Here is a 12,177-nt window from a genome sequence, read left to right as displayed (position 1 = left end):
AGTGACTTAAGATTGAAATTGAGTCAATGGCTAACCTTTTGGTACTTGTGACTTATTTCATTGTTTCTTTATATGAACAAAAGGACTTATACTGGATATGCATGTACATATAATGGTTTGCTTTCAGCAAAGTTAATGTCATGGTTGTGCTGGAACGAGATATGTGTTGTACGTATACAAGAATGTAATATTCATATGCATTTGTACTAGATAATTGAGATTTGTGGTTGGAAACCTGGTTTTCATATTTTCATAATGAATTTGGTTTTGTGGTAGTGGAGGGGTCATACGTATCGGCTCATGACAAAAACCAGTACTGATAGTCTCCATATTAGTGCCGATTTGTTGCACAAATTGGTACTAATAGTCTGAGTATCAGTGCCGATTCTTAGTTATAAACCGACACTAATAGTATTTTTGAGCTGACACTAGTGACCCTTTCTGTGGCAGTGAAATGTTAATACCATGGTGTTATTTCATGCTTCCTGATCTTTCCGATCCAACGACTCAAAGTGGGAAGCATTTGCGGGTATCCACAATTAGCACGAACATAGATAAGAATGCAGGTGGGTATCTAATGGGGTAGTTCTGGATTACCATTTAATTTATTTTTTTCTTAACTTAATTAGATGATATCAAATCTTTAGTTATTTTTTTTAGTTCTGGATCGATCTAATGATCCAAAAAGTATAAAGCTTGCATCCTTAGATCCAAAAAGTATAAAGCTTGCATCCGTATATGAAGGACACCATTCCTACCTATCACTGGTTTGAATTGAAGAACTTCTAGCAGAGTACGATAAATACGTTTGGGAACTTTGAAGCAGTTTTTCTTTCTTCCTTTTACTTTTAAACCAAATATTTGAGCTTTCATTGTAAAAAATCTCCTTTCACGAAGTTGAATACGGGACCTTTCAACAAAAGCTAAGAGATTTCAAATAGAGGAAATTTCCAATTTCAGGAGCTTCTAGTTAAATATTTGAACTCTCAACTTCCAAATTAATCTGTACCTTAAAAAAAGTTCAACTTCCATGGTTTGACAAGACGTCCACGTCGGTGTGATCTACCGGCAATAGAAATACCGAGGAAAGGTGCAAAAGAGGAAGCTTATAAGCTATTAGGTGCAAATCTAAACTCTAGACGACTTTTAGGGTGTTTTCTAATTTTGCCTCTTCTTTTAAGATACATTGTCGGACCGTATGATGTCAGGAGTGGACCTGTTTAGACCGCAAAAAAGGTGTCCACATACGCTTGCTGGGGCGGTCGGTCGGGCCGCAAAAACCGCCTGTCTGCCCGTCCGCCCCCTCTCCGACGGACCACCTGCTGCTGCCCCTCCCCTCGCTTTCCAGTTTCCCCGTCCGTCCCGCTCCCCGCCCCGGTTTCCGGTGCCTTGCTTGCGCCCCTCCCCCAAGCAAACGCCTCCGAGGCTCCGAGGCCGCGGGGAGGAGGACACGAATAACAATCGTCGCCACGCAGATAGAGCAACTTCGAACCGCGCCCCACCCACGAAAAATCGGCAGCGATGGCCCACGCCGCGCTCCTCCTCGCCGCGGCGCTGCTCGCCGCCGCGGCGGCTTCCGCCCCCAATGCCGCGGCCACCGGCGTCTTCCAGGTGCGCCGCAAGTTCCCCGCCGGGGGAGGGGCTGGAGGCGGTGGTAACATAAGCGCCCTCCGCGCCCACGACAGCAACCGCCACGGCCGCCTCCTCGCGGCCGTCGACCTCCCGCTCGGCGGCCTCGGCCTCCCCACCGACACCGGGTACGTAGTAGCGAGCTGGTCCTCCGCCTCGGGGCGGCGCGTTCTGGTTTTTGCGGCTGATTCGGTTGGGGTTGGGTCGGGCGCGCGCGCAGGCTGTACTACACGGAGATCAGGATCGGGACGCCGCCCAAGCGCTACTACGTGCAGGTGGACACCGGCAGCGACATCCTCTGGGTCAATTGCATCTCCTGCGATCGATGCCCCCGCAAGAGTGGCCTTGGGGTAGGATGCACCCCATTCCCTTGCTCCAAAGCTTGCATTTTTTTCTCTTGGTGAACTACCGACCAGCGCCTCATTTTGATGTGATTCCTAATGATGGTTCGGGTGTTGCGCATTTGTGTGCAGATAGACCTGACGCTGTACGACCCCAATGGGTCGTCGAGCGGGAGCACGGTGTCGTGCGACCAGGGATTCTGCGCGGCCACCTACGGGGGCATGCTGCCAGGGTGCACCATGAACGTGCCGTGCGAGTACAGCGTCATGTATGGTGACGGTAGCTCGACGACGGGGTTCTTCGTCACCGACTCTCTGGAGTATGATCAGGTGTCCGGGAATGGGCAGACGCGGCCTGCCAATGCCAGCGTCACTTTCGGGTGAGTGGTTTTTGTTTGTCGCATTGCAACTGTTTTCGTATGAGCTATAATTGGATGACACATTAGATGGGCTACCGCTACAACAACTGTGTCATTAGAGATGTCGTCCTTTGATCAACTTTAGATGTGAATGTTGAATTACTTTAAAGAATTATTGTATATGATAGAAAATACTGAACAATCGTTCCTAACTATTCACTTGTGCCATGTGGCAATAGCTCTAGGTAGGATTTGAACTTGCTACTACGCTGTTGGTAAAGATTTACATGATTCTTGCCCATTGTCTCAAAAGGTAGCTATTATTTTTATTCTGGTAGGTGCTTCAATTTTCTATGCTCTGTATGAGGTCATTAAGCTGTATTCTTTGCCCTCCATCTTGGCTTTCTGCTTGCATTCCTAACTTCATCGACGAGTTAGGTATCAGGGAAGATACCAAACTTTTCTGTTGGTTTACAATATTCATCACGCGCCCTTATCAACAAGATTGCAATAGAGGAACTGAGTAGGTGGCAAAGATAAATAATTAACACGTGTTAATAGCTTTGAAGACTTCAGTGGGGATAAATGGCTGTCCTTTCCTCTGTAGGTGTGGTGCTCAGCAGGGTGGAGATTTGGGCAGTTCAAATCAAGCCCTTGATGGGATTCTTGGTTTTGGCCAGTCAAATACATCAATGCTATCACAGCTAGCTTCTGCTGGTAAAGTGAAGAAGGTATTTGCTCATTGCTTGGATACCATAAAAGGCGGTGGAATTTTTGCTATTGGAACTGTGGTGCAGCCAAAAGTAAAAACGACACCATTGATACCCAACATGTATGTTAACCTTATCATATTAATTATTATTTTGGTTTTGTCATATTAATTATTATTTTGGTTGCTTTACACTCATGGTCCTATTTGGAACTGTCTTGTACATTGGTAGTTAAAAAAGCAAATGTGCAGTTCCTAAGACTTGCTTTAGGACTTGGGAGATTCATTGCCTTTCTCTATAAAGAGTCATAAAAGTGACGCACCAGTACCACAGTTCTGTGTTAAGGGCCACAAAGATGTGATAGTACAATATTTGCATCATGTGTTATCTTTTTATTGGTAGGATAACATCGTCGCTCCTAAATACGATTTAAAATAAAATGAAGTTTCTTGCCACTTTATAAGGATCATGCCTGTTTTAGCTTTTGGAATCTGATCAATGGCAATGATGCATTTTACAACCTTAGCTTGGCGACTTGTGTATGTCAAAGATGATGCTTTTATTAACTGTTCGTAACAATTCACTTCACATAATTTCAATTCACTATTTTAATTCTTTTGTGGCTGTATGTATTTTTACCAATTTTTCAGTTAAGCCAATTGCTTCAGTTTTGTTTATGTGACGGAAGTCAGATTTTACGTTGTGATGTTGCCATGTTTCCTTCTTGAACTTAAATAGCATATGCTAAAACCTTATGGAATGGAAATATTTTCGATATATACCAATGATTATGGGTAGCATTTGATAGAGATAATCTCTAGAAGGATCGTGTGTTTGTTGTTTAATTTAAATACATATACCTCACGCATTGGCTCTAAGTATAGTGCAAATGTTGTTGGAACCTTGAACGTTGCATTCCTCTGTCATTCAATGCACTATGTTCTTCAATAGAGTACAATGCCTATGTTAGTATTATGGCAACGAGAGGAACAGTGGATACAAGGGGTAGGATAGGGCAGATCGCCCTCTAATCCCGGGCTTCTCCCGTAGACTAGAGGCTCTGATCCATATCAAGGGTAGATCACCCTCTAATCACCAGGTTTCTCCCGACGAGAAGAGACTCTGATCTAACTATCTGAGCAAAATCCCTTTTCTGAATTCTTCTTACTTGCCTTCAATGATGTGCGGCTGCCCCTTTATATAGAGAGGGAAAACTACAATGCAAATCTTAACTTACCTAATTTATCTATAGCTGAATTGAAAACTAATCAAACTCAATCTGCTAATCAAATCCAACTTATCTTTTGCCCATAACAACTAGGTAACTTGTCTAAACTAACTTGACTCTTTCCATAACATTACAACGCTCACCGAAGATAGCTCATCCTCGGGCTATGGTCGTGGCCATGGTTGTCGTCCTTGGTGAGGACCTTATGTTGATGAGCGGTGGCATGGTGCATCAGGAGAGCTGTGACGGTGTGGTGCAGCAGGTTGATGGCGGAGGCGTGGTGCAGTAGAAAGGCGGCAACGACGTGGTGCATCAGGGAATGAAATATTATGGAACAAAGGGCAGCAACAATTTTTTCCTCTTTTTTGCGAAATTGGTGGAGGGTGGGCGGCGCAGGGACAAGGCGGAGGATAGGTGGTTCTAATATCACATATTATGGTAACAAAGAAGAACATTGGATACAATGTTAAGATAGGGTAGATCGCTCTCTAATCCCGGGCTAGAGAAGAGGCTCTGATCTAACCATCTAGGCAAAAGACCTTTTCTGAATTCTTCTTGCTTGCCTCCAATGGTGTGCAGCTGCCCCTTTATATAGGGAGGGGAAATTACAATCCAAATTCTAACTTACCTAATTTATCTCTTGCTGAATTGAAAACTAATTAAACTCTATCTCCTAATCAAATCCAACTTATCTCCTGCCCATAACAACTAGATAACTTGCCTAAATTAACTTGACTCTTTCCATAACAATTAGCTATCTTATAAGTCCTGACAAGGATGACTTGGAGCCTAGGACGTTGAATAGGGCCCTTGGTCTCTTACTAACAGCAACCCTAGAGATAGTGAGTTAGGTCTTCTCTTCTTTAGAAGGGGCTGCGGCCTATGTGAAGTAGAATAGCAAGTGTAAGAAGAGGATGCACATGGGTTGGAACAGGGGAAACAGTACTCTGTCGGACAGAAGTAGAGTAAGATAATAGGCGATAACTCCTTGCTTGATTAAGCTAAACCATCATCTGCCTACTCACTACTCTTATATAGGGGGAGAAGCCTCCAAATAATCAATCTCTAAAATGAACTAGATTCCCTATCTACCGACTCATCTAACTTGCCAACTCTGTCTAAATCCACGTAGAATCCTATTCAGTTGCTTCAATTGTTTCCATGTGGCTTTCGCCTATACTGAAGGCCCCACATGACAATGAAGATTTAACGATTTTTTTCCAATCCTTGCGTGCCAGTAACAGAAAGTCCTTAGTGAGCATTCCCTCTAAAATTTGTTCTGTGGAAAACATTGTGATTCTGATTTAGGACCTGCCACAAATGTAGGAAGAAAATGATATCGGCATTAGGCACAATATTGTGTTAAAGGAATATAGTTTCTTGCTATATAAATTTTTTATGTTGGTTAATCGCTGTTTGCTTCAATCTGAATGTTGTAACTTAATCACTCGAGCTATATATGAAATGCTTCTTATAAGAAGTGCTAATTCACTGTTCATTTTACTTGCGTACTCCTTTTGCAAATATCTGCCACTCTTGACCAAGGCACCGAACAGCTATATGTAATAATATATTTTTAATATGTGACTGAAAATTCCTTCATAACTGTTCGAAGGGGGTAATTTTACTTTATTTTTTTGACGGCTAGATCGAAGGGGGACCTTTGATAAGGGTGGAATTGGAAGTAATTCTTCAGGAAATGCAGGGTGACAGATATTTCTGAACAAGTGGTTAAAAGTGACATGTATTTGGCTAGTTGCAAACAGAGGGAGTACCAATTGGTTGGAGGATTAAATTATATTATGGATGTGATGATACAAGTGGATTGGTTTATCTTTATCCTTTATTGGGTTGTGCAAGTTCTTCGTTTGTACGAGACAGCAGTACGACACATGATATGGGTTGTGTTCCCTTAGGCAGCCACCTAGGCGCTAGGCGACTCTCTCCCACCTAGCTCACCTAGGTTGGTTATGATAGCGATTAGATGCTAGGCAGGAGTGTGGCACCTTGATGGGCTATGCTAGCTATTAGGCGAGAGTTTGATGCCTAGGCGTGCTAAGCAGCCGACCTTTGAAACAGTGGTTGCAACATAACCACATGATTTAAGTAGCATTAGCTTTATGTTTATAATTATCAGTATGCTCGACTACTGTTGCTATGCTTGGTTAAAAAAACTTTAACCTACTTGGCCAACTGGTGTCCGAGAGCTTGAAATGTTTGTGTTCCGACTGCTGACCTGATTCCGACGATCATTGGTTGGGCACTTTGCTTAGCATCCAATTAACAAGGGAAAAGATGATATGATAACTGGAAACGAATTAACTATGGAATAAAATTGGATAATATAGGATGTGCAAAGAAAAGAAAGATCATTGTATATTGGAAGATCTGTGGGGAAGACATGTGCTGTCACTGGCATGTTCATGCCATGCTATAAACAGACCAATACATGGTTCACCGATGCCGATGTGCTAGTAACCCTTTCTGTTCTTTTTTCGCCTATGGCCTCTTTTAACAGACCATTGTTTTGCATGTTTAAATAGGTAAAAATCTTGTATCGATGGCACTACTACAGATTTTTAGTGAATGTGCAGATTTTTTTATCTGATTGTTTTAGTTCTACTTGATACGTAATGCAGTCAGTTGGCCTTTTCAGATAGACCATGCTAACACTCTGTCATGATTCTACCACCTAGGCCGCACTACAATGTGAACCTCAAGTCAATTGATGTTGGTGGTACTACACTACAGCTCCCAGCTCATGTTTTTGAAACAGGTGAAAAAAAAGGTACCATCATCGACAGTGGTACAACCTTGACATACCTTCCTGAACTGGTTTTCAAGTCAATAATGCTTGCGGTATGACAAAGACGCTGTGCTAGTTTTTCCCCTGTAATGGAGGATCGTATGCATTTCTTAACATATTACATTTCTCAACCAATTGTAGGTATTTAACAAGCATCAAGATATAACCTTCCATAATGTCCAAGATTTTCTGTGTTTCCAATATTCTGGAAGGTATGCTTTACACAGAACATAGCTGCAGTTGGATATGTGCCAATTATTACTCGTAATTCCTTCTAGGCTGCATTGCTATATGTCCAAATAGTATATCATATTGCATTTTTTTTTATATTGATAATACCCTCTCATATGTGTTTCATGAATTGACAACCTCCTTTCTGCATACTTGCTCTGTATTCAATTGAATTGGCACAAAGATGAATGACCAGTCCATAGATAATTTTCTCTTGTTATGGTTCCAACTGTTGTGTTTATTTCCCTTTCAGTGTAGATGATGCATTCGCAACTATCACCTTCCATTTTGAGGATGATCTTCCACTGCATGTGTATCCACATGAGTACTTTTTCCAAAATGGGGTAACATGATATTTCTATCCTGGTATACTCTAGCAAGATTGAGAAATATTTTATTCACCCATTGGCATTCCTTCAGCATGTTACAACTTACAGCACTACCTTGAATGCGGTTTCAGTGGGCACTGCCTTTCTCCCCTTTTGTGGAAAGCACGTGACGAATGGTTCAAAAAAAAGTTTGCAATATCAAATTCGTCATTGATAACCAGAAATGAAAACACAATAACTAAATTTAGTATATATGAATTCATGATGCACTACTTTTTTTTGGCTACATATGGAGCATGTCCAAATTTGACATTGCATGCCTTGGCATGTGTTACTAACATTTATGGCCTTTTTTGGCAGTGTTTGTGGGTGGGGGTGGGGGTATTTTTGGAACAAGCGCATTGTGCACTTCCTGCACAGCACCCATTGGCACAAATGAGTTTCAACACCACCTTATGGTATCCTTTGTAGTTGCATTGCTTCTTTGTTAGGGTTTCTGTTCTCCAAAAATTTATGAACCACTCCATATTAAACCCCATGGTCGGTTTATTCTTTTCGGCGGTTCGTTAGGATCGTCCGTTTGTCCTTAGAGAGAGACTTTGCTGGATGGTGGAGATATATTATTTTGGATAAAAGTGCCAAAGTAAACTAATTGTGGTACTCCCTCCAGTAAAAATACATGATGTTTTGGACAAGAGATGGTCTCCAATGTGGCAATGTACACCTTTGACCCTTATTTTCTACTGGAATATATTTATATAATCCAGTAAGCTTATGAGATTATGGAAGTAATTTTGAAGACACATTTCCACATATGATTTTCATGTTTCCAAACTAAATATTTTAAAAGTTATTTATAGTCAAATTTTAAAAGTTTGACTAGATGTTATCCAAAACGTCAAGTATTTGTGGCTGGAGGGAGTATTACATAACTGCCCATGGTCACTAATAACTACTTTTGCTTTAAGATTAGTGAACTTTTCTCAAACAGGAGTACCGAAGCAAATTCCAAGTATGTCTACAGGATATCTAGCTTTATGCGTGCTGGCAAAATTTCAGAATGAATTTCGTCCACGTTGTAGAGAAGGGGAAAAGTACAATAGCACACATTCATATTACGTGCACAGATCACATCTACATGCTGTGCCTATTTTTCTGATAGGTCCCATCTAGTTTCAAGATTTTACTATTCCTTATAAAGAAAAATTGGGCTACAAAGCCACACTTTAGTTGTCTCCTGTAGCAAATTTTGCCATTTCTTGGTATGTGTGTACATTTTCTTCATTATTTGCTTGTAGCCTCTATGTTGCATACTCGACAGTATAGATATGGACATATAGTTAAAAGTTATTTCCAACAGATTTTTAATAAAGTACATTTTTCTTATTTTGGATTCAAGCAGAACAATGATTTGGAATAACACTTTTAGTACCATGCCAGTTCCGTTCTACAACACTCCCTTCTTTCAGATTATGTAGGCTTCAAGAACTCTATGCTCATGACACTTATGATCCCCATTTCTCTTTCGTTGGAGCAGAATGACTTATACTGCATGGGATTCCAAAATGGTGGATTACAATCAAAGGATGGAAAGGACATGGTGCTTTTGGGAGGTTTGCATTGCACTTCACTTACAAATCCTTTCTGTTTTTAATGTTGTGTTTTTGAAACTACTATCTATTTTCTTTCAGATCTTGTCCTTTCAAACAAGTTAGTTGTCTATGACTTGGAAAATCAAGTCGTTGGGTGGACTGACTACAACTGTAAGTGCTGGCACATTTAGATCTGCTCATTCTAAGTTCATTTCATAATAGTTTTCAAAAACATTGTTTGCATGTTGCAAGCATTGCATCGGGCGCCTCTTATTTCCTCTAACTGTCTGTTCATCTACTTGTGATTTCAGGTTCCTCTAGCATTAAAATTAAGGATGACAAGACGGGCGTTACATATACTGTCGATTCACACGACATCTCCTCCGGATGGAGATTCCATTGGCACAACTCCCTGATTCTGTTGTTGGTAACAGTGGTGTGCAGCTATTTAATATGCTAACTCTGTTGTACAACACGAACACTGATGGAAATTCATTTGATTTATTCTTTTCACGAAAAAGAAAGGTAGGGCTTTAGATTGTGCTCTCTGGCCACGGAAAACAATGGAAACAAAAACATTGTACCCTGTACAACGAGCCTTTGTGTGACGAGTGCAATGCTGAGGTGACAAATATATAGCTGCACGTAATAGGTTTCCCATAAAAAAAATTGTATGCGTCGAATATGAATTTTAGTCCTGCTGTTTGCGATACAGTAATGTTTGACATTTCCTTGGGAAATGATGTGTTGTTCAATATGAACTTCCTTTCTGGTGTTTTTGATACAGTATTGTTTTGACATTTCTTTGGAAAAAAAGTGATATCTGTTGAATATATTGCGATGGAAATCGTAGCCTGGGTTGGAGAAACTGGGTGTCGACAATTTTACTGGACCCATTCCGTAGCTGGTATACTGGTCATCACCAGATTCTCTAGAATTTCAGATAACAAGAAATGTTTAAGAATCTGCATTAGTTAGATTAACCGAAAATGGCTGGAAACAGCAAGCGTATACCAGCAGCAACGATGCCATGGCCTGTGGGCACACCCATTGTATAACCGATTTATTGCCGGGTTTTGGAGCTTTTTTAAATAATATTATTTTATTAGAAAATTATAAAAAAAATTAGTTAAATTTATAAAATTATAAGAATATATACCTATTGGCATGTAGAATGCTATTAGAGACCTTGGGCTAAATCTACCATAAGCACCGATGGAAAATAATCAACGTTTCTTTTTGAACACCAGAATGAAAAACACAGGAATAAAATTCGGATTAAAGTAAAAGCTATGGGATTAGAAACCGTTGGAAAGTCAAGAAGTGAGTGTGGATCGGTGACACGAATTGTAGAAAGTAAGTGATGTTGTTTTGATCCTTCAAAACCAAAGGGAAAGAAATCCTATATTATGAAATACTCTAGCAATTTTATGTTCCGGACGGCCAAACGGTACTAATTTATATGGATTTGAGGATCATCTTTTACCAACTTAGTGCAAATTTATGGTGTCCAACGCATAGCTAATATATGGTACTGTGATTATACAACAATTTTCATATACATTATGAGTCGTCATATGTAAGATCCACACCTCTTACTAATAGGCAATTTTGAGTCGTTATATGTAAGATTCACACCTCTTACTAACATGCAATTCTGCTCCTAGTAATTGCTAGCAACTCGCCCCTTTCCACCATTTTTGTCGCTGTATCAAACAACTACCTTAAGGTATTCTTGTTATATGTGAGCCCTAACATTAACTACTGTTGACAACCAACTACTGCCTACTACACTATATGCCCACCGTAATAGTTGTGATCGTAGCTCGTAGGACGACCTTTTTGTGATTCGTGAGCATGGAAGAATTTCGAGGCAATCTGCACACATGCGACATCCATCCACCCCTTTTCCTACCTGGCAGTTTTACTATTATCTATTGCACCGTTACTTTGTCACCACACTGGACACCTACCAAATAAGTTGTGGTTGTAGCCATTGGCCCTTCTATAAATTGTGAGAATGCATGAATCTTGAGAGTGCATGTGAGATCCACCTGCCAACAAGTAACTGCTTTGGCAATTCTACTGATAGCTATTTGTAGCAAAAACACTCACTGCTTTGCTACTGTACTAGGCGTCGTTATGATTGTAGACCATAGGACCTTTGTAACTTTGGAGCATGCTCAAATCTGGAGGGTCATGTGAGCTCTGACCCCTCTTACTAGCAGCAATTAAGTAGTAGCTCTTGCCAGCCACCCACCACCACTTATTATTACCAACGCATTAGCCATGACAGATAAATTATGATTATAGCCTATTAGAACTTTGGTAACTTGTAAGCATACATTACTAACTGACAATTCTGCTACTAGTTGTTGCCAGAAACGTATTATCACCCACTGCTTTATTGCCACACAAGCAAATATCGAGTAAATTTTGAAGTAGCCAACTAGACCTTAAACCTTTACGAGAATACATAAATCTGAAGATAATCTGGTTACGCATAACACCTACTGAGATCACCTCTTAATTGAGTGACAATTCTCCTGGCGGCTATCAACAAACCACTGGTGCCTGTCCTTCCAAGTTCCACCAACACCCACCAAGATAGTTTTTGAATGTAGTCTGCTGGACCTTGTAACTTGGTGAGGATGCACAAATCTCAAGACAACCCGGTTGCACGTAACATCCACCACCTGGTACTGGGTGACACTTCTACTAACAAACCACCCCATTGATAAACAAGTTGCTGTAGCCGGCTGGACCTTGCAACGTTGCGAGCATGTTGTGTACGATATCCACCGCCTCTCGCTAGGTGTCGATTCTAACAGTTGCCAGCAACTCTCCGGTACCCACCGCTTTGTCGCCACACCAGGCAAGCCGTGGTAGCTGCCCATTGCCCTTTAGGGAGAAAAGTTTTCCCTATAAATAAGAGACCTCTTGGCTATTGGC

The 12,177-nt window shown here is 41.0% G+C and overlaps 1 protein-coding gene across 3 annotated transcripts; it reads left to right on the top strand.

Moving 5' to 3' along the window:
* The first annotated feature begins 1,219 nt into the window (after window positions 1-1,219).
* On the top strand, window positions 1,220-10,007 carry LOC133889020 (aspartic proteinase 36-like). 3 transcript variants are annotated; one of them, XM_062329450.1, is made up of 10 exons: window positions 1,220-1,757; window positions 1,850-1,979; window positions 2,103-2,350; window positions 2,937-3,161; window positions 6,964-7,126; window positions 7,215-7,285; window positions 7,558-7,648; window positions 9,171-9,246; window positions 9,325-9,396; window positions 9,537-10,007. In XM_062329450.1, exons 1-10 carry the CDS (start codon window positions 1,522-1,524, stop codon window positions 9,683-9,685), a joined length of 1,461 nt encoding a protein of 486 aa, XP_062185434.1. In that variant the 5' UTR covers window positions 1,220-1,521; the 3' UTR covers window positions 9,686-10,007. The 3 variants fall into 3 exon arrangements, with proteins under 3 accessions (XP_062185434.1, XP_062185435.1, XP_062185436.1); XM_062329451.1 differs by lacking the exon at window positions 7,558-7,648 and having other exon boundaries at window positions 9,537-9,680; XM_062329452.1 differs by lacking the exons at window positions 9,325-9,396; window positions 9,537-10,007 and having other exon boundaries at window positions 9,103-9,202.
* The last annotated feature ends 2,170 nt before the right edge of the window (window positions 10,008-12,177 follow it).

Source organism: Phragmites australis, chromosome 13 (assembly GCF_958298935.1).
Source record: "Phragmites australis chromosome 13, lpPhrAust1.1, whole genome shotgun sequence".
Lineage (NCBI taxonomy): Eukaryota > Viridiplantae > Streptophyta > Magnoliopsida > Poales > Poaceae > Phragmites > Phragmites australis.
The sequence above is the reverse complement of the archived record's forward strand: the minus strand, read 5'-3'. Positions and strand labels throughout refer to the sequence as shown.

What these genes read in the sequence shown, in the direction of transcription:
- LOC133889020 (XM_062329450.1), top strand. Translation starts at nt 1,522, where the DNA reads ATGGCCCACGCCGCGCTCCTCCTCGCCGCGGCGCTGCTCGCCGCCGCG. An exon ending in ACACCATTGATACCCAACAT is followed by an intron (nt 3,162 to 6,963) that starts GTATGTTAACCT and finishes TCTACCACCTAG; the next exon opens with GCCGCACTACAATGTGAACC. An exon ending in TCAAGTCAATAATGCTTGCG is followed by an intron (nt 7,127 to 7,214) that starts GTATGACAAAGA and finishes AACCAATTGTAG; the next exon opens with GTATTTAACAAGCATCAAGA.